General features: G+C 39.2%; 1 protein-coding gene across 7 annotated transcripts in view; it reads right to left on the bottom strand.

The window, feature by feature from the left end:
- LOC126427287 (zinc finger protein 83-like) overlaps positions 1 to 23,820 on the bottom strand; it is a 183,177-nt gene that overhangs the window by 42,679 nt on the left and 116,678 nt on the right. For 5 of the 7 annotated variants that reach the window (XM_050089567.1, XM_050089568.1, XM_050089564.1 and 2 more), the window contains one exon: positions 7,893 to 7,930. The exons of 1 other annotated variant lie outside the window; for it this stretch is intronic. In XM_050089567.1, coding sequence (XP_049945524.1) covers positions 7,893 to 7,930 — 38 coding nt within the window. Of the gene's footprint in view, positions 1 to 7,892; positions 7,931 to 20,524; positions 20,606 to 23,820 lie in introns of all 7 variants that reach the window. One more of the 7 variants, XM_050089570.1, reaches the window with a different exon arrangement.

Genomic DNA, 23,820 nt, shown 5'->3' with positions numbered 1-23,820 from the left:
CATTCTTATTTGTTAACATCTCAGTGGAAAATCAGGATATCTGCAGATATTTCTGCTTTGATCGCCACATGCAAGTCAATATATTTTATTTCAGTGAGACATACTTAAGCACACCACAGCTGTTGGTCTGAACTTCTGAACAGGACAATCTGAATTTAAAGCATATTTTCCAAGCATGTGTAGGAGCTCACATGTCACTCAATGAATTCGTTATATGTGAGGACTGCCAGAGTAACTCTCAGTATAGCTTGCTGGTTACAGATAAAACTAGTAAATTGAATGAGGGTCAATAGAAACAAAACTTCAACAAGTTTCTTCAGAAAGGCAATGCACCAAAACGTGCCTGTGTCAGTATATTGTACACTATGTACAAATTTGCGCATGTGCTGCACAAACATTCAGAGGACGCAAAGCAAGTGCGTTTGACCAAAAAATGGAGCCAATCAACACTAAATTAATGGAACTGAAGGTCTTGTTAATGGAGGTGCTACAAATGATGTGTTGTTGAATGCTTGAATACAGCAATGTGAACTGTGTGTCAATGAGAAATTAAAGAAGTCAATGCAAAACTAACGTATATGTGGAACAACAATGTGATAGCTAAGACACTTCACTCCCATCACCACCAATTGTCTCAAAGTATATGGAAGTTGTAAATTTTCAAAAATGGCTTAGTATACAGCAGCATGTTGGCGAAAAAGTGTAATGTTAAAAACTGAGGTGCAGATGGCAATTTGACAGGAGTTACTTTTGTGAAGGTTAGGTCAACTGCAACGAGACGAGCATCTTTCAAACAATTAGCCAGTGTGGAGATACTGACATCAGAGAACATCATATACAGTGCCGCTATGTGTGGGAAATACGGGAGTTATGCTGACTGATGGTGGGGCTTATAAACCAAACTGCACCTTCCAGTGTGACACCAACGTGAATTCTCTCTCCTGACTTTAAACTGCACGCAAGAATGAAGAGCAACGCCCTGGCCTGGCTACTGGGACACATTGCCTATGCTAATTTTGAGATACGACAGTCACGCCATGCACCGACAGGCTGAAAGAGCTGTCAGGGACTATGGATAAAAGCAGAAACAGGAGGAGTAATGCTGAGTTAAGACAGAACATATGGGGGTCATCAGGGCAAAACCATATTTGTTAGGTAAGCACTCAATATGCTTAACCAAGAAGGCAATAAGAACAGGGAACAAGTAATTTCAAAGATTGCCTAGGTTGTTACAGTTAATAATTTCGAAAATGTCAAATGTTAAAAATATACCCTGAAACTCTAAAAACATGTGGTCCAATATTATGCATGACCAATGCATGTAAAACCCCAAAAGGATGAACGGAAGTCTCAGAGCGAGAAATAGAGCAATAGCAGCTCCACATAATGTAGGTAAAATAGTCGAAGTTCAGACACTGAGACACTGAACAATCCACCTCTAGTAACTAAATGAAATCATAGCTCGATTATGACTGCTTACAGCTTCAGCTGGTAAAGAGAATGCAGATCACATGAACAAAATATTATCGATCTTACCTTAGCTTAGAAAAATATACATCGTCGAGTAATTGAGGAGAGAGTTGTTCATGAGCTTTACAGACCTGCATGCAGAATATTTCTGATAATATGAGGAATGGATTATGTATGGTAGGCTGATCTCAAATACACAAGACTACTAACAATCAAATAATGGTTTCTCAGGGTCACAGACACATTCCAATTTCGCTTGGGCCTTACCTTTGAAAGGAAAGATAGGGAAGGAGGTTTGAGAGGTTTCTGAACAATTATTGCACACAGGACTAATCGACTGTCCAACAACCTTGAGACATGATGGAAGTGAATTTTACGACAGGCAGTTCAAAACAGAATTGGAATGATGTGGGATAAATCACTATTCAACATTCTCCCATTTGGAAGCTAGTATTGCCAATTGGTTGCACTGAACAATTAAAAACCGAATGTGGAAGCAATTGATCTTCAACATATGTGCAAATGGCTGAACATACAGCCACAAATCATTGACAAGTATAATCACATTATTCACCACAGAATTAAGAACAAACCTACTGATGTCACAAATGAATTACGGGAAAGCTTTGAACCCAATATTTTCCTCATAGAGCTGGTCATAAGATGTCGAGGGAACAGGACTTTGATGAAATGGGGTAGTTTCTCATCAAAGCTCAACAGCTGGGTGAACACTCACAATCCTATGTAATATGAACAGCAAAGCTCAAACCATGCAGTAGTGGGACATGAGTGCTAGGAAACGTATCAACAAAGTTGGAGGTGGTATTCTCGAGAATCTGCCATCAGAAGTTTGTATCTCTGGATAAAATTTCTGTATAGCTGGAACAAAATTGAAATAGCACCTAGCTTATGGTGATAAGGGCTTTAAGGTTCTGGACAGTGTATGCAAAGAGGACAACACTGCCTACACTACAAATAAATCTCATCATATTGCAGACCAAATGCTCACTCATTGATAAGGCTGTGCAAGTATGTCATTGATAAGGCAGTGTTTGCTTGAACTTAAATTGGATACCGGACTAACCTTCAAGCAATACTGAATGCAGCTCACTGCATACTAAAGAAGAAAAACCTATGGGATGTTTAAAAAATTGGTATACATGAAGACAGTAACTGTTCTCGAGAGAACAGATACTGTAGATGACTGTGCAGCTTTTCCCTGGAATAAGTGATAACTGAAACCCTCAGCTGCTGACAGGTGTTGTTGATATACCTCGATGTGGACAGCTGAAAATGCGTGCCCCGACCGGGACTCGAACCTGGGATCTCCTGCTTCTATGGCAGACGCTCTATCCATCTGAGCCACCGAGGACACAGAAGAATAGCGCTACCGTAGGGACTTATCACTTGCACACTTCCCGTGAGACATTCCCAACTGTCCACAATTCTACCTATGTAATGTACCTTGTAGACATTTCCAGTGAAAAGCTGCACGGTCATCTACAGTATTGGTTCTTTCGAGAACAGTTACTGTCTTCATATATATAGTTAAAGGCTACCCAGCCATTGACCTTCGTCTGTGCGAATGCGCACAGATTGCCCAAACTCTTATGGGAATCGCCAAAGTGTGCGCGAGTAATGAGTGAATGAGCGAATGTCTGTAAGTTACAGCCACTGGTTTCATTAGATAGGAGAGCTGAAATCATATTTCGAGCAGTACAGAGTGCCCGAAAATGCGAAAATTAATTACAAACAGCAAAAGGCATAATATGACCATGGAGGCCATCGCTATCATTAAAGGCCTATCTTTACAAAACAGGAAATGGCTTGGGCTGTACATTTAAAAAAAGGCCCACAGCAATGGTACTGGAAAGAAGGATTAAAAACATAAGAGCTGCTTAAACTCGCCACAAAATTTAAAATAACGAGATTTCACAGCGTTTTTATGTAGGATACACTGCCTGAGACAATGTGGAAATACAAGAAACGTGGAACTGTCAATTTGGATGTTGTTTGGGATACGGAGCTTTTGGTGATTTAAGGCCACCTGAAGAATTGTGTTGTCACTTCACCAATAGGAACCAGCTCCTGTACAATGTTCGACTCTACCATGACATCAGTTGATACCTCTGAGGATATTTCTGCATGATACTTTTCCTGAAAATTGCATAAAAACAAGAAGTATGCAAGTCTCCACATCATCTGAATCTACGATGTAACGACGTTCACTCTAATCCTAATTGATATAAATTGAAAGCAAACTACTTTCCTCCAACATATGAGCATGGGGTAGTGATGTGCTGCATTGGCTGGTCTGGAAACACACAAAAGCATGGCTAACGTCACTGAATTAATAATAAATTGCATCTAGGGAATGGGGAAGTTGTGGCAATACCTCCTGGCTCTTGCGACACTGACAATTCATATGCATACTTGAAACGTTTTCTTAAAGGATTTGAGGTACATGCAAACATTAATATGTTGAAATCAGAGATAAAAGCAAAACACATTGAGGACCTTAGTCACAAATATTCAATAGGATGGCTACTAGGTGTCTCGAAAGGTCAAGTGATGGTTCATAATACTGATAAAATTTTTTTAGTTATCAACCGGTGGCCATATCACCTGTCAGTACAATTCGTGTAGAGTGTAATAATATTGCAACGAATTTTCTAACTTGACAACAGATTAGTCCATACTATTTATGCATTTTTTCCTACAGTGTGTCCTGCCTATACGAGTGAAGAAAATGAAGTCCATAATGAACATGGGCTTCTACATGAAGGTTCACAACCATCAGGAATGTGGCAAGTATCGTGAAGTTACACTGCTGAAGCAGAAGCCAAAAGTGAACTCCGGGAGGTAACGAAGGAGTATGGCGTGCCCCATACTGGCAGACAAGGGAGTCATTGAATAAGAGGGAATAGGACAAGTGGCCAGGTGTGAAACGGCATGCCTATCCAATGAGGACATCATGCCAGTATGACTAGCAGCTCAGCGTCTTCTGCATATACTCTCAACCGGGCTTGTAAAAAGCCGCCAGTAGCGAAACATATTCTATAATAGTGGAGTGTGTTACGACTGCACATGATGGACAGAGGTGCTGAGGAATGAACTAAACACCCACAGTCTAGTTATGAATGGGCATGGGATAAAAAAATGGAGGAGGGTTGTCTGATCCTCTACCCTGGAAGTACCACTTAGGACTGGGTACTATGTACAGCCAGGTAAGAATACATGGGATGACCAAGAAAGTTTCCTATCAGACATGAGCGCCAGGAATTTTCTAGTTACAGCGAGTGGAAGAACAAAAGGTGCAAGATTTAAAGAGGGTGTAAGATACTCATTCCGCCTCCAAATATTCATATAAAAGATTTTGGCAGTGGAAAAGTGAAAGCCACTGCCCATGCCTCACGAGAAAAGACGATAGGAACGACGCTGAAGACGCCGCTCAAGGAGACAAGTTGATGTAGAACTGCAACAGATTGTAAAATCATTGACGAAAAGGGAGCTGAGATGCCTGGTGGGAGAGTCCACAATATGGTTAATTGGGATAGCAAAGATAATGATACTCTGTACGAGTATTCAGGCTTCTCCTTTTCCTGGATAAATGTGACACAGCCAAACCATATAAACCTCGAGAAAACTTTGTCTTTCAGAACTTCCTGTAGTAAATGGGGGCAAATACCTCTGAAGCCCCGCATGTATAGAATACAGAGAATACCAGCCCTCTAGCAGATGCATCAGGATGATGTTTCAAAATGTGAAGAGCACATTTCTGCAAGCAAATCACATCGCTGCATGCCTCAGTCCACCAGGGACCAGGACATGCTACAGTAAACTTGAAGTGCATGGTATTGAACATACTGCAGCAGCAAGGATAACGTTCAGAAGACACTTTACCTGGTCATCACATCTGCGTACAGGTCATGAGGGAGGAGTAAAGCCTCCAGTCGGCCTTGGAAAGCTGCCAATTGGATTTGCACTTAGGTGGGATAGGAGTCCGTGAATGGATAGCACATAGAATGTTATCACTTGAGTATGTGTCAGAGGGAATGGGCCATTCAAGACGATGGATGAGCTGGACAGTGCAGAACGAGAGGTCCAAATGGTAATAAAGGTGCATGGAATCTGAAAGGAACGTGGGTGCTCCAATGGTAAGAGAGATGATTCAGAAGGTCAGTTAATAGGGAAGCTCTTGGACAGGTTCTCCATGAGCCCCACAGATGATGGTGGGCATTAAAGTCGCCATGCAGCAAAAAGGAGTAAGGGAGCTGAACAATGAGCTAGAGCAAGTCCAACTTGGTAACAGCAAATGATGGTGGGGTGTTGATGTTACAAAGAGAAAAGGTGAAATGAGGAAGGAAAATGCAGACTGCAACAGCTATCAGTGGAATGTTTAATGAGATGGATCACCAGCATGGTCTCCCTGCGAGGTGGAATGGTGTCCTTGGGGGAAAGGTTATAGAGGACCTGAAGGAATTTTTTTTTTCTTGGAAGCAGAAAACAAGCGGACACTGAAATTCCAAGGGCAGCTGTAATTCCTCCTTGTTGGATCTAATGCCAGGAATGTTTCATTGGAGAAGAGTTATAATGGGGATTGGGGATGAGGGAACAAATGAAGGTTAGTCACCCTGATGGCTGCTGGGTGCCAGCCTTCAAAACTTCACTGCTACAGAGGGCAGAGGCTGGAGAATACTGTTCCATGAGATCTACGAACATACTAGCATTCTCCCTTGGTCAGCCAGTGAATTCCATGGCAGAAAATCGGTAGGCAGTGGGCACCAGCAAAATGGAGGTCAGCTGGGTGAGGGTGTATGTGCCAAAAGCACTGAAGGGGATCTCCAAGTCAGGAAAGGAGAAAACCGTTTGTTTTTTGTTTCATTTCTTAGAGCTTTCTAGTTGGAAGATGAAGACCATGTTTTTGGCTGTAGAAAGTCTTTGCACAAGTATTGCTTTTGATCTTTCAGCCTGACAGTTGTGCAGCAGGTGATTTCGCCACCAGGGCAAAGATCTGATGGCTTGTTGCGCAGCTGTAGGAGGAGTTGGGATGCTACTGTGGCCTGAGTGATTTCACTACTGCAATACTGAACTTGAGGTTGCAAGTCTCGGTGGGCATAGTCTCCATTATGCATGGCATAGCAAAAACGGTACTGTAAATGCCAGATGGTAAAATGCACGGATTTAGACTAGCTAACAACTTCAAGTAACAGGGTGGGGTTTTATGTCTTTGACTCGGATCTCCTGGATGGGAACAGGATAAATCTTGAGGAGTGATGCTGTAAGCAGTTGTTGGGCTTGAAAATCGCAATACATCTTCAGAAGCAAAGTTGCATTACATAAATGAGAAAAGAATTTCACAGGGCCTGCAACTGCAACAACACCTTTCGGAATAATGCACGCATAAAACGTAGCAAAGGACTGACCACCTCTGGTACGTGATACCATGAGGAACTTACGTGCAGCTGAGAGGGACTTCAAATCTTTAGCCTCATTCTGTTTATGTTTAGTAGACACACTAAGATGGTGATATTGAGTCACTGAAAAAAAAATCCCCCATTATTGCCAACATCTCCAATGGCATGTTCCCTCCACCCTAAGTGACTGTTCACACCTCAGGCCACACCTCCCGAACTCCAGGCAGAGGGACCAATAGGCATTTGGGAAGGTAACAGCTTAGGCAGTCACCCCTCTCTGTGCCTGGCCTGTATCAGAGGGTATGTGCAAACCGTACCTGTTGACCTGGAGCTGGGAATTGCGCATTACCTTGTGAACTATGCAATACCTTGTCACCTGTAATGTGTGTAATGAATGGGCAAGCCTTCAGGAACACACTGGGATGAAGGAGAAACAAAGAGAATGAGGATTCAAAGGTTAAGTCTTCACAACCTTACTGAAACTGGCACCAGCTAATTATGTTTCTTCTTGATGGTGGCCCATAAACTGTCACCACTACAAGCTTGTGTGTTTCCTGAGCACCACTGTGGCACAGCATTGAAAGAGCTGTTCAACACTATATTCATTAACCTAGAAGGCTGGGAATCAGCTCAAATTTTTGGGTATATAGCCACTCACTCTTTCTTCTTTCTTCTTCTACGTCAGTATGACATTAGCTTGTGCCCATCAAGATGAATCTGTTGAATTTCATGTGATGTTCTGCATTAAGCACAATACAGCTGCTGATATACCACCTGAACTTTTATTTTCCTGTATGGATATTAGACATTTGCTCTATTTCTCTACCAACAGTCACATAATGGTTGTTGCAGAGAATAGCATAACTGACCATACTATCTTGTAATGATGTTGCTTATTGGTAATACTGAATAATTACAGTAGTGCATTTTATATCTTAAGTACTTTCACAAGTAATAATAATTTTTATTTCTCACAAAGTTCTGCAGTGAATTATGAAAACTTACCTTGCACTATCAGATGGGTATCTTGTTGAGGTTTCCACCTGAAATATTTGAAGAAATTACCAGTGATTTACAACAGATAAGACAGTAAACAGATTTCTATTAATGCCCAACATGTGATTGGTCCACAAAATGCTGTAAGTGAGGCTTCAAAATATCATTAAAGAGGACATAATAAACTGTTGCAGTTAATGATAGTAAGAATTCACTCTCCATTTTCTCACTTTGTTTTCAGTACTGTAAATAACTACACAAGCCAATAATTCAGCTGTGGCCATACTTCTTATTAGACACTTCACAAAGAAAAGTGACTACAAGCATCTTTAATCTGTCATGCTTTTACACCTTGTGTACGATTTTCATTCACTTTTGTTTATTATGAAAACTGCCACCCACTGACAATGAATCGACCATCATAAGTGAAACATTTAGGCCTCTGTCCTCTGGGCAGCCCATACCAACTTGTAGAGGTGAGGAGTGACTTCTAAACCCAACAGCAAGTTACAAAAATGGCTCTGAGCACTATGGGACTTAACTTCTGAGGTCATCAGTCCCCTAGAACTTAGAACTACTTAAACCTAACTAACCTAAAGACATCACACACATCCACGCCCGAGGCAGGATTCAAACCGGCATGTTCTAAAGATTGGGAGTTAGCAGTGTAGTACATCTGGAGACTAAGGCATATCGCAACCACAAACAAATGTGCACAGTCAATGGCAAGAACAGGAAATAACAGTAATCAAAAAGCCAAGGTCCAGTCATCCTTGAAGAAGAGCAAGGAGGGTGGACAGAATGATTTGTAAGCAATCAGCTGCTGCTCCAAGAGAAGCTTCTCAACAAAACAGGGATCATCTGAAGCAACATAAGGGACTGAGCTGACACATGTCTAGTCACTTAGTAACAGGTGATTTACATGATAAATGAAATAAACCCACTCATAAATTCAAAAAATTAGAACTGGATAGAGTTCCCAAGGAAACCCCGAACTTGGAGTGCCAAAGACAAGTCTAAGGTTTTATGGAGTGACAAAAGTTAATTTAACGTATTTATTTTCTGATGGTGTCCAGTATACAGGGTGAGTCACTAACTATTGCCACCAAGAATAATTCTGAAATTATGTAAGAGTTGAGAAGTTTGTGGGACAAAAGTTGCAGGATAGAATGGGGGCCATAATATGACTTGGGTTTTATGTTGCTTCAGAGATATAAAGGTCAACTTTCTTTTTTTAAATGTGTTGCTATGGTTTGATATATATTTTCTTATAGCGGCTACGGAGACAAATTCAATTGTGTGTAACAGTAAGGTCTCTGAAGGTCAACAAAGCGTCACAAAGGTGGCATGAACATCCACTTACAGGTGTTCAAAGTGATGGTCATTGGTATGAATGTAGTGCTGCAATGATCTTATCATGGACTGAGTGGTATTCCCTATCACATTGACACGTGTCGAAGAACATGCTCTAACAATTCTCTCTCATATATTTTCAGGTGTAGCTAGAATGTCTTTATGAACAATCTCCTTCGCAAATACCCAGGGATCAATGTTGGGGCCATTCCTGTTCCTTATTTATATAAATGATATGCCCTGTAGTATTATGGGTAGTTAAAATATTTATGTTTGCTTATGACACTAGGTTGGTAGTAAAGGATGTTGGGTGCAACATTGGCTCAGTTTCAAATAGTGCAGTACATGACCTCAGTTCATGGCCTTTAGAAAATAAACTAATGCTAAATCACAATAAGACTCAGTTTTTATGGTTTCTAACATACAATTCAACAAAACTTGACATTTTGATTTCACAGAATGGGTCTATGATTAGTGAAACTGAACAGTTCAAATTTCTAGGTGTTCAGATAGATAGTAAGCTGTATTGCAAAGCCAACATTCATGATCTTGTTCAAAGACTTAATACTGCCATTTTTACTATTCGAACGGTATCAGAAGTGAGTGATCGTTCGACATGAAGATTAGTGTACTTTGCTTATTTTCATTCACTTATGTTGTATGGTATTATATTCTGGGGTAACTGTTCCCATTCTAAAAGGTTATTTTTGGCTCAGAAACGGGCGGTTCGGGTAACAAATGGTGTGAGTCAAGCGCCTCTTGTCCACTTCTGTTCATGAGTCTGGGTATTTTGACATTGGCCTCTCAATATACAGGGTGGTCCATTGATAGTGACCGGACAAAATATCTCACGAAATAAGCGTCCAACGAAAAAACTACACCGAACGAAATTCGTCTAGCTTTAAGGGGGAAACAGATGGCGCTATGGTTGGGCTGCTACATGGCGCTACGTTTTTTAAAATAGGAACCCCCATTTTTATTACATATTCGTGTAGTACGTAAAGAAATATGAATGTTTTAGTTGGACCACTTATTTCGCTTTGTGACAGATGACGCTGCAATAGTCACAAACGTGTATATACGTGGTATCACGTATCATTCTGCCAGTGCATACGGTATTTGTTTCGTGATACATTACCCGTATTAAAATGGACCGTTTACCAATTGCGGAAAAGGTCGATATTGTGTTGATGTATGGCTATTGTGATCAAAATGCCCAAGGGGCGTGTGCTATGTATGCTGCTCCGTATCCTGGACGACATCATCCAAGTGTCCGGACCGTTCGTCGGATAGTTACGTTATTTAAGGAAACAGGAAGTGTTCAGCCATATGTGAAACGGCAACCATGACCTGCAACAAATGATGATGCCCACGTAGGTGTTTTAGCTGTTGTAGCGGCTAATCTGCACAGCAGTAGCAGACAAATTGCCCGAGAATCGGGCTACATCAACATCGATTGCACCTGTACCATATTTCTATGGACCAGGAATTGCATGGCAATGACTTTGAACGTCATGTACTGTTCTGCCACTGGGCACAAGAGAAATTACAGGACGATGACAGATTTTTTGCACGCGTTCTATTTAGCAACGAAGCATCATTCACCAACAGCAGTAACATAAACCGGAATAATATGCACTATTGGGCAACGGTAAATCCACGATGGCTGCTCCAAGTGGAACATCAGCGACCTTGCCGGGTTAATGCATGGTGTGGCACTATGGGAGGAAGGATAATTGGCCCCCATTTTATCGATGGTGCAATGTATGCTGATTTCCTACATTATGTTCTACCGATGTTACACAAAATGTTTCACTGCATGACAGAATGGCAATGCACTTCCAACATTATGGATGTCCGGCTCATAGCTCGCGTGCAGTTGAAGCGGTATTGAATAGCATATTTCGTGACGGGTGGATTGGTTGTCGAAACCATACCAAGGCCCGCACGTTCACCAGATCCGAAGTCCCCAGATTTCTTTCTGTGGGAAAAGTTGGATATTTGCTATCGTGAGCCACCGACAACGCCTGACAACATGCGTCAGCGCACTGTCGATGCATGTGCAAACATTACGGAAGGCGAACTACTCGCTGTTGAGAGGAATGTCTTTACACGTATTGCCAAATGCATTGAGGTTGATGGACATCATTTTGAGCAATTATTAATGTGGTATTTACAGGTAATCACACTGAAATAGCATGCGTTCTCAGAAATGGTAAGTTCACAAAATGTTCAAACAGTCGAGTGTTCTGTATTTTAATTTTAAAAAACCTACCATTACCAATGCTTGTCTATTAATTGTGAGCTATCGGTCTATTACAGCGCCATCTATCACAAAGCGAAAAAAGTGGTCCAACTAAAACATTCATATTTCTTTACAATCCTACACGAATATGTTATAAAAAATTGGGGTTCATATTTTAAAAAACGCAGTTGATATCCATTTGATCTACTGCAGTGCCGTCTATCGGGCCAACAATAGCGCCATCTGGTTTCCCCTCCAAGCTAGACTAGTTTCATTCTTTGTAGTTTTTTCGTTTGAAGCCTATTACGTGAAATATTTGGCCCGGCTACGATCAATGGACCACCCTGTATATATTCCTTATTGTCGTTTCTTGTTACCAATATTAGTTAATTCACAAGAGTAAGCAGCTTTCACTAGGTTAATACTCACCAGAAATCAAACCTGAATTTGGATTGGACTTTCTTAACCCTTGGGCCAATAGCTCTGCAGTATACTGCTGCATCTGTTTTCAATAAGGTACCACCCGAATTCAAAACTGTTTAGCAGTAATCCACGCGCTTTCAAATCGAAACTGGAGTTCTAGGTCACTCTTCGTATTGTCAAGGAGTTTCTTGAAAAATTAAGCTGATTCTTATAGTATTGGTGATAACGTTTACTTACACATATGGACCGACATTTTCAGGTTCATGAATATTTATTTTTATCTCTTATTACTGTTATGTTGTTATTTCATGTACTGACACGTTCCATGACCTTTGAGATTTGCTCCTCAATTTGGTCCTGTGGAACTTCATGTGTAAATAAAATAATAATAATAATAATAATCCCCATGGAGGCCCAGGAAAAGAATAGGCCTCCGGTATGTTCTGCCAGTCGTAAAAGGCGACGAAAAGAACAAACCACTAATAGGGCTAACCCCCTTTTAGTGTGATTAGTTGGTTCAGGACAGAACTAATGAAGCCTTGGACAAGCGTCGTCATGGTCGGGGACGACGCTTGAACCCTATGCCCGCCCACAATGGTAACGACGACACTGCTAGCCAACTGGAAAATGATTTAAATCCAAATAGAGATGTTTCGCAGGATATGCTTCCTGCAACCACCCTAGAAGGAAAACAAAGACAGAGGATGAGATGGTCAGATGAAGTTAATCGACACCTCATGTTCTGTTATTACCAAGCAACAAACCTAGGAACCAACACAACTGGATACAGATCACAAGAATACACAACATTTATTACCAGATACCCAGAATTAAAATTTTTAACAGAACAACGACTAGCTGATCAGATCCGTGTAATAATCAAAAATAACAGGATACCCCAGTCAGAATTAGAAAACATCAAACAACAAGTACAACAAATACTGAAACAAAATATTGTGCAATCAGAAGAAGAAGAAAATACAGTAATGGACTCAAACATCCCAAAGCAAACAAACAAAGAACAACATGCACCAATTAAACAATCAGAGGAAAACGAAATCTTAAGACAGCCACCAGAACAAGCACAAATAGAACACGAAGTGACACAGATGTTAGATATAGAAGAAAAATTTCAGCTAACATATATAGAATACAAAGACACAAATACAGACATTAGACCATTCTTGCATAGACCACCAAATAACCCACAAGTCGAAACAACAATAAAAAGTATCAACACAATCATACACAACAAAATAAATGAAAACACAACTATGGAAGAGTTACAACTACTGGTTTATATAGGAGCACTCACTACACTAAATATACACACTAGGCAGAGATCAGAACCAACCAACACACAGAAGAAACCCACAAAACCAGCATGGCAACACAGGTTACAGATCAAAATAGAAAAACTGAGAAAAGCCATCGGACAGCTAACACAATTTATAAGAAATGAAATCTCGGAAAAAAAAACAAAAGGGTTAGGTAAAATCTCACAACAAGAAGCGATAGAGCAATTAGACGAAAAGAAGCAGAAATTACAAGCATTCGCCAAACGACTCAGAAGATACAAAAAAAGTGAAAATGGAAGGAAACAAAACCAAACATTCAACATAAACCAAAAGAAATTTTACCAGACAATAGATAACACACACATTAAAATAGACAATCCACCAAACATAACAGAGATGGAACACTTCTGGAGCAACATATGGTCAAACCCGGTACAACATAACAGGCATGCACAGTGGATACAAGCAGAAACAGACACATACAAGATGATACCACAAATGCCTGAAGTGATAATTTTGCAACATGAAGTCACCCAAGCAATTAATTCTACTCACAATTGGAAAGCCCCTGGAAATGATAAAATTGCAAATTTCTGGTTAAAGAAGTTCACCTTAACACATTCACATCTAACTAAATTATTTAACAGTTACATTGCAGACCCATACACATTCCCTGATACACTTACACAAGAAATAACTTATCTGAAACCTAAAGATCAAGCAGACACAGCGAACCCAGCTAAATATCGCCCCATAACATGTCTACCAACAATATACAAAATATTAACTTCCGTCATTAAACAGAAATTAATGACACATACAACACAGAACAAAATTATAAATGAAGAACAACAAGGCTGTTGCAAAGGAGCACGAGGATGTATAGAGCAACTGATAATAGATGCAGAGGTGACATATCAAGCTAAAACTAAACGAAGGTCGCTACACTACGCATACATTGATTACCAAAAAGCTTTTGATAGTGTACCCCACTCATGGTTACTACAAATATTGGAAATATACAAAGTAGATCCTAAATTGATACAGTTCCTAAACATAGCAACGAAAAATTGGAAAACCATACTTAATATCCAAACAAATTCAAATAATATCACATCACAGCCAATACAGATTAAGCGTGGAATATACCAAGGAGACTCATTAAGTCCTTTCTGGTTCTGCCTTGCTCTGAACCCACTATCCAACATGCTAAATAATACAAATTATGGACACAATATTACTGGAACATACCCACACAACATCACACATTTGCTATAAATGGATGATCTAAAACTACTGGCAGCAACAAATCAACAACTCAACCAATTACTAAAGATAACAGAAGTATTCAGCAATGATATAAGTATGGCTTTTGGAACAGACAAATGTAAGAAAAATAGAATAGTCAAGGTAAAACACACTAAACAAGAAGATTACATATTGGATAACCACAGCGACTGCATAGAAGCGATGGAAAAAACAGATGCCTATAAATATCTAGGATACAGGCAAAAAATAGGAATAGATAATATAAATATTAAAGAAGAACTAAAAGAAAAATATAGACAAAGACTAACAAAAATACTGAAAACAGAATTGACAGCAAGAAACAAGACAAAAGCTATAAATACTTATGCTATACTCATTTGGAGTAGTGAAATGGAGTAACACAGACCTAGAAGCACTCAATACACTTACACGATCACAATGCCACAAATATAGAATACATCACATACATTCAGCAACAGAAAGATTCACATTAAGCAGAAAGGAAGGAGGAAGGGGATTTATCAACATAAAAAACCTACATTATGGACAGGTAGACAATTTAAGAAAATTCTTTCTAGAACAAGCAGAAACTAGCAAAATACACTAGGCAATCACTCATATAAATACATCGGCTACACCACTGCAATTTCATAACCACTTCTACAACCCTTTAGATCACATAACATCAACAGATGCGAAGAAAGTAAATTGGAAAAAGAAAACACTTCATGGCAGGTACCCATATCATCTAACACAGCCACACATCGATCAAGACGCATCCAACACATGGCTAAGAAAAGGCAATATATACAGTGAGACAGAAGGATTCATGATTGCAATACAGGATCAAACAATAAACACCAGGTATTACAGCAAGCATATTATTAAAGATCCCAATACCACAACAGATAAATGCAGACTTTGCAAGCAACAAATAGAAACAGTAGATCACATCACAAGCGGATGTACAATACTAGCAAATACAGAATACCCCAGAAGACATGACAATGTAGCAAATATAATACATCAGCAGCTTGCCTTACAACATAAACTTTTAAAACAACACATTCCTACATACAAGTATGCACCACAAAATGTACTGGATAATGATGAATACAAATTATACTGGAACAGAACCATTATAACAGATAAAACAACACCACATAAACCTGACATCATACTCACCAATAAAAAGAAGAAATTAACACAACTAATCAAAATATCCATACCCAATACAACAAATATACAAAAGAAAACAGGAGAAAAAATTGAAAAATACATCCAACTGGCTGAGGAAGTCAAAGACATGTGGCATCAGGATAAAGTTGACATCATACCAATTATACTATCAACTACAGGAGTCATACCACACAATATCCACCAGTACATCAATGCAATACAGCTACATCCAAACATATATATACAACTACAGACATCCGTAATTATTGATACATGTTCAATTACCCGAAAGTTCCTAAATGCAATATAACATATACCGTACAGTTAAAAGGAAGTGACGCTTGATCAAGGTCCGCGTCACTCCATTTTTAACCGGACTTAACGTCTGAGAAAGTGAAGGAAATAATAATAATAATAATAATAATAACAAAAACAATAACAATCCACAGGTGTCAAGCGGTGACGACACATCACCTCTGTGTCAAGTCCTACGATTTGGGAATTTTCTCTGCAACTCATTTCTAACCATCAGCGAAAAATGTGCCGGACACCCATCATGTTAATACCACATTCTGCTCCTTGTTCCTACAGGTTTTTAGTCCAATAACAGACCTACTGTTTCTTGCAGGAATGTGGTGTACTTCCTACTATTAAGACTGCCTACTATTAAGACTGCCTATAATTCTGTCCTCCAGAATCCCACACTACACCATCACTGACCTAGTGTGCACCTTGGAGCAACCAACATGGATTTTCAGTTGCACAGTAATGAATGTTATGCAATTTAACATTTCCATGGTCCATGAATGTAGTCTTGTCAGTAAATAAAATTAAATTAATAAATGTGTCATCCCTCTGAATCTGAAGTTGAGCCACCAGCAGAATTTAATGCGATGCATACAATCCATACAAGTTAATTCTTGGTGGAGATTGATATGGTAAGGGTGGTATTTATGGTGATGCAGAACATGAACAACACTACTCTGGCTCATGCCAGATTCTCTTGTGATTTGATGCAAAGTAGCACAAGGATCTTTAACCACAGTGCAACAGTACCAGCTCTCACTGAATTTCATTGGCATTCTCCGTAAATGAGAAGCTTATCAACCTGTTCTTCAAAGGAATACATCATTCACATTCACTTGATTCAACGATTGTAGTCTTACTGTTCCTATTAGTGTTCTATTGCAAAACCATCAAATAGTGTTTACATGTCAATGGCACGTTAGATGGATATGCCCTATTTGGCGAATATTTACTATTTGCATAAGATATGAGAGAGAATTATAAGAGCATGTGCTTCGGTAAGTGCTGATGTGATAAGGAATACCAGTCAATCCATGACAAGAAGATTGCAGCACTGCATTGATACCAATGATCATCACTTCGAACACCTTCTGTAAATGGACGTTCATGCCACCTTTTGCTCTTCGTTGACATTCAAAGACCTTATTGTTGCACATCATTGGATTCATCTCGATAGCCGCTATCAGAAAGTAAGTACCAAACTATAGCATCCCATTAAAAAAACAAAGTTGACCTTCATATCTCTGATGTGACCCCACCTAGCAACTAAATACCAACGTCATATTATGGCCCCCGTTGTACCATGCAACATTTGTCCCACAAACTTTTCAGCTACTCTCATACTTTTGGAGTTATTCTAGGTGGCAATAGTTACTCACCCTGTATGCATAACAATAAAGCTAAAGGGAAAAAACGAGGATCACGTGTAGATCATTAGGCATGGTGGTTGAATTGTCATGTTGTGGGGATGTTTCCTGTACAGTCACATTTTAAAAAAGAATATGATTCCATGTAGGAGACACAACATGTCACATAATTGGCTATTTCAGCAGATCATGATTCGAAACACATCTCCACCTATTTTCTAAAAAATTCTTTCCAGGCCAAAAACAAACTTTTTAAGTGCCCAAGCCGGTGCCTGGATCTAAATTCAACTGGCGCCTCCGATATGAGCTGAATTGATGTGTTCATGGTAGAAGCTACTAAAACAAGGTTCAATTTATGATCTTACTGGATCCATGGTCTGAACTCTGAATTAACGTGTTACAAAAGCTTGTGGATTCACTGCCAAATTGAAGTGCAGCTGTAATCAAATCCCATGGGTATGCAACAAATACTGATTTGTTCTTCAGATCTCAAAATAGTATTATTTTTACACACTTAGACCTACAAATTACTTCTCTCTTGATGCAACATAACCTTGTTTAAACTACATGTAGACTTTTACTAAATAGATTACAATTTCATGTTTTTCAATTACCCAATGGCAGTTTTTTCCATTACACAGTTATGTCTATGTAGTTGTAATTAATGCTTTCTATAAAACATTTTTGGGTGCTACTGTAATAGGACTGTGTTTACACGCATGGTGAGATGAAAGGAGCATATAGTAAACAACAGTGGCACTATACACAATCTGATGACCCTCTGGACAGCAGCAACAATCCTTAAGTGCATTGTTTGATGTCAGCTCATCACATCAAATCAAACTCCTTTCAAAGAAAACAACTACCATATTTTACTGACTGTAAGGTGAATCTTAATTTTCAAGCAATTTTTAAGAAAATTAAATTTTTATCATTTTTTTATTATGTTGCAAAGTCAGCCTTTAAAAATCACTGAAATTCATTATCAGACCTTTCCTCTTTCCTCAGCATCACTGTTCTCTTTATTTACAAGATGGTCTTCACTACCATTAAGAGCATTATTTCTTGAAAGATTTAACAATATTTTCCCTCACCCAAGATGACAACTGCTTTATTGACTGACACACTTGTTTCTTTGTAGATCGTTTTAGAACTCCATTTGTCATGAACTCATGTTGGGCTTAATCCATCATGCATTTGGTCCATTCCCCTTCCATAGACTTTAAATACACGTAAGTGCTACAGAAAACTGGTATAAGCATGCATATTCAAAGACTGACATGTAATGCATGCATAATGACATGCAGAATATGACAATGGTCGGCAATGATCATATAAGACAACATATGTCTGGCACAGCTGTTGTATCAGTTACTATAGATCTAATCTAATCTAATCTCTAATCTACTGCTGCAACAATGGCAGGCAATTGAGATGTAACCGAGTCCGAATGTGATGTTATAGCCAGAGCATGAGTGATGGGACACAGCATTTCTGAGTGTAAAGATGGAATCTGTTAAAATATAAAATTTCTGAAATCGCTGTCGCCAGAAAAAGATACTACATGAACGAAACTAAGAAAAAATGAAGACAATCATTCAGTGTGATGGGAGTGCAACCCTTGTGCAAATTGCTGCATGTTTCAATACTGGGCCATCAGAAAGTATCAGCATGCAAACCATTGAATAAAACATCACTAAATTGGGCTTTTGGAGCCAAAGGCTCACCCGTGCACCCTTGATGACTGCACGACACAAAGCATTACGCCTCACTTTGGCCTGTCAATAGTGACATTCTACTGTTGATGACTGGAAACATGTTGCCTGGTCACATGGGTATCATTCCAAATTTTATTGAGCAGATGGATGTGTACAGGTACGGAAACAGCCTCATGAATCTCTGGACCCTGCCTGTCAGCAGGGAACTGTTCAAGGTGGTGGAGGCTCTGTAATGGCGTGGGGCCAGTGCTGGAGTGATACAGGACATCTGATACATTTGGATATGACTGACAGGTGACACATACGTTAGTATCATGTCTGATCACCTGCATCCATTCACGTCCATTGTGCAATCTGACAGACTTGGGCAATTCCAGCAGTAGAATGTGACACCCCACACCTCCAGAATTGCTACAGAGTGGCTCCATGAACACTCTTCTGAGAAACACTTCTGCTGGCCACCAGATTCCCCTGGCATTAACATTACTGAGCATGACTGGGATGTCTCGCGACATTCTCCTCAGAAAAGATATACAATCCCTCATACTCTTTCTGATTTATGGTCAGCACTGCAAGATTCTTGGTGTCAATTCTCCCCCAGCACTACTTCAGACATTAGCCGAGTCCATGCCACAATGTCTTGCAGCACTTCTGCATGCTCACTGGGGCCTGTAATGATTATTTACGTGACCATTACGGCACTCCAACCCCAGTTCCCGATAGCAGTAATATCGTACTACTTTTCTGCGAAGTGACAGACTTTTAGTGACAATATTCACATTTGGTTTTATTAATGTAAAGGTACTCTGATGTATCGATATATTACAATGATATGGTTCTTGTGTGTATTCATTTCTGTGAGACTGTCATAATCTTTGACTTAGTTGTAACCGTTCCGGTGTGAATGCGCACAGAGCAATCTTTGTTTCACTTTGCAGAAGTTGTTATTTCGCTTTGTATAAGAACATTCAAGTCTTGTGTTTGGTTAAATTGGAAATTAAATAAATGAAGATTGATACAAAACTGTTTTCTTGATGATGTGACAATTAAGAAGAAATATATGTGAATTTACATTTAGTTTAATAAAAATGTGGATCGTGAACACCAAGCCAAAAATTATTTCTATCATACCGTTGTTCTGATCTGGGATTGTTTGATCATTAACAATTTCCTGAAAAACGCATTTGTTATGTCTTCAAATATTGCTAAAATACAGATCTGGACCTTCTAGCAGTCAAAGTGGAGTCACCCTAGAATCAACAAGATGAGCCATAACTTCGACAAAATCTACATAGGAATCCATTCAAGGTAAGTGCCAAAATTAATGACTTTTTTACAGTGACTTCATTATTTCCATTCTGACAATACCATCCACAGTCAAATTTGTTGTTGCCCGATAAAGCGAACATATGCTGTGGGAACAACATTATTGATCCGATTTCTAACCTACTTTGCAAGTGGTGGTATTGTTAAGAGGCCCTACCTGATATACCAGCTTCTACGGCTCTTCAGTGCAGTGTATTTGTCAAGACTTCAAGAAGTTGCAATTGTGAAGTAAGTCATCCTGCAATAACAGCAAGCTCTGTATTTAACTGCTTCAATTTCTCTTTCACAAAATATTACAAATGACTACTAATGTGATATAGCACAAGAAGAGAATTCTTCTTCAACGAAGTGACTTTCCTTTGCTTCAACATTGTTAATCCACAATTTCATATTGGCCTCCTCCATCCAAGCCTTGTCATGTACATGAACAACACCTGGAAGTATTCAGAAGGTTTTGACACTGTTTAGCACTTGAAGATGATCACTGGATGAAGTTTAGTACAATCAACACAACATCAAAAAACAACAGTTTAGTGCATTTTTTTATGTTCACTTGTTTTTATAGTTACCATTTTAGCACCTTTCATGGCAACAATTTTGTTACTTGGTTACTGGTGAAAACTGGATCTCATTGGGATATCGAGACTCTCACACTAAAATAGTGAGTGAGGAAAATATAGGAATGGCTGGGGAAATGCCAGCCTATTATATAACAATTCCCAACTGCTTCAACAAGCCTTACAATACAATAACTGGAAGCAGGGAGCAGTGGGAAAAACAATTTGTCACCATATGGGGGACACTGCCTGGTTCACTGAAAAGTCGAAATCAGACCAAGGTGTTTGAGGCCAGGGTGTACGTGGTTCAGCCAAGACTGGAGGCCATCATCCCTCTATAAAAACTGGTCTCTGTATTTCGAGCTGAAATTACTACAATCAGGGTGTGTCTGGAGGAGATTATACATAGCATCTACATCTATTTAGACAACCAGGCAGCCCAGAAATCATTGGCAGCTCCTGCACCAAGATCTAAGCATGTCACAGGGCTCTAGTGGAGCTAGGGGAAAGCAATAGGGTAAACCTAATGTGGGTCCCTGGCCACTCAGTGATTGGTGGCAACAAACAAGCCGGCAGATTGGCCAGGATGGGGGCAAAGACTCCATTCATTGGACTGGAACGTGTCCTGGCAATTACCAAGGCTTTGATCAAACTAGAACTACGGAACTGGCTTAGAAGACAGCACACAGAACACTGGACCAAGGTCTATACCAAAAACATGATAAGGTAATGTTGTCATAGCCGTGTTTTGAAATAAGATCTCTAATTCTGGGCTTCAATAGAAAAGAGATTAAACATATGGTAGGACTGATGACCAGCCATGGGAATTTCAAACAACACCTACATACAATGAGTATAATGGAAGAAGACCCTAAATGTAGCATCTGTGATGAGACAGAAGAAACTGCTGCACGGTATTGGTAATTTTCGGGGCAACTACAAGTGTAGAAATTGGGTCTAATAAAGAACTGGTAAAGGAACTCCTAGCACTATATAAGGGCACTGGTTGGTATTACTAGATATCCAGGGAGCAATACTGCAAAACAAACTGTTTCGGTGTAGGTCGTGCCAGATTAGACCAAAGCTGTTTTAGATTTCCTACAAAAATCAAATCAAATCGAATCGAATCAATCATCCTTAGTGAATTTGTGTTTAGGTATTTTTTTTGATGAATTAACTATTACGCAGTGTGACCAAGATGGGTCCAGTTCAATTGGTTGTAATTTGAACTTGGTATGTGCTACATAGTAACCTAAAGCGCCATGTAAATGAGCAGGAAATTATGATCTCACCTGATATGACACACTTGTTTGTATAGAAATATTTCCTTGTATTTGGTTATTTTAACAGTTACATATGATGGCAGTTTATCATGTTTTCACTGGTATTTAATGTAATATTTATCTTAGAATGTTTAGTAAGCTTCTAAAGTGACCAACATGGGAAGGTGATTATTTCAAGTTGTTTAATTTTAACAAAAACTATGTACTTTCAATCATTGTTATTTTAATTTACTTTTGTAAGATGGTTTGAAGATGACTAGCATGGTATGGTTTCTTGAGGTTTTAAATAAGCAGTGCCTCATAGTCTTTGGTAATATATTTGTGTTTCTCACATAGTCTGGGCTGGTGAACAGTTACTGTTAAGTCTGCGTAGGTTTTGACAGTAGTTGAACTGAAGTCTCTGGGCAGCCAACCAGTTGTGCCATTTCAGTTCTCTAAAATTGCATGGATGATATGATTTTAGCAAAACGTGAGGATTTTCACATTTTCTGATTACATTCAATTGATGTATCTTTTTGTGACTGAAGAACTTTCACTTTGTGCAACTGATAGTTCTGTTTTGTGCTGAACTTTGATCAGTGACACAGCATCAAAGATGAACTTATATTACCCCATAGTTGTAACTTAGATTTTAGTTCTGGTTTCGAAGTAGCTTATGTAATTGGGGAATCTGTTAAATATCCCTAATTATTCACATAACTGAACTGCATTATATTCAGTCTGAAGTATTCAACCTTGCTATGTAAATATATATAATTCAAAATAATGATTTTAAGTATGGCTATTTCTACTTTTGTGTCTTACATTAACAGTATACACCATTCAATTTAACTTTGCCACTGTTTATATTTCCTTATTATTACTGCATTTAAATTCAGTTTACACATCTTGTTTAAGTATACCTTAACAATTGCAATGTATGCCTAACTTCGTACTTTTAAATGGTGCTTGACTGACAAAATCTAGTCTAGACAGATGGTGCTTTTAACAGGGTAGATACTCAGTGGTGGATGTCCTTGACCCATGCATGGGACTGTAGAAGTACACTCCAACATCAGAGCTGTTCACTAGCCTGAAACTCAATACATCATAGGACCAATTTCGTAACATTAACATTACGCATCGTGATTGTTATTCTCAGTAAGGAGTCCTAACAGTGTCAGCAGTTGGACTGAAATCACCATCAGGCACCCTACTGGCACACAAACTGAAGATAACACACACATGGCCAAAATATACAGTTTGCTCTTCCAAACCTATTTCATCATTGGATATTGCAATGGAGTTCCTTCTTTCAGTACCGGCAAGAACACCAAACTGACAGATTTTTGAGATGATCAATTTCTGTCAATTTTCTACTGTGTAGCCACTTAATAGAAAAAAAAACACACCTGGACAATATGAGGTGGCTGTACAATACTGCTCATATTACACTGAACTTGTTCCTTCTATAACACTAGCTTACCAAACACCTCAGAGGCCATGAAAGTTTCCTAGTGACTGGAAGAAGGCACCAATCAATCATATTCTGAGTTAGTGTCACTTGATAGATGAACATAATCATAGTAAAATGAAGCATGTGCATTAATAATGCTGTCTTGCACATTTCAGAC

Source organism: Schistocerca serialis, chromosome 11 (genome assembly GCF_023864345.2).
Source record: "Schistocerca serialis cubense isolate TAMUIC-IGC-003099 chromosome 11, iqSchSeri2.2, whole genome shotgun sequence".
Lineage (NCBI taxonomy): Eukaryota > Metazoa > Arthropoda > Insecta > Orthoptera > Acrididae > Schistocerca > Schistocerca serialis.
Note: the sequence above shows the minus strand (reverse complement) of the source record. Positions and strands in the feature narration are given on the sequence as shown.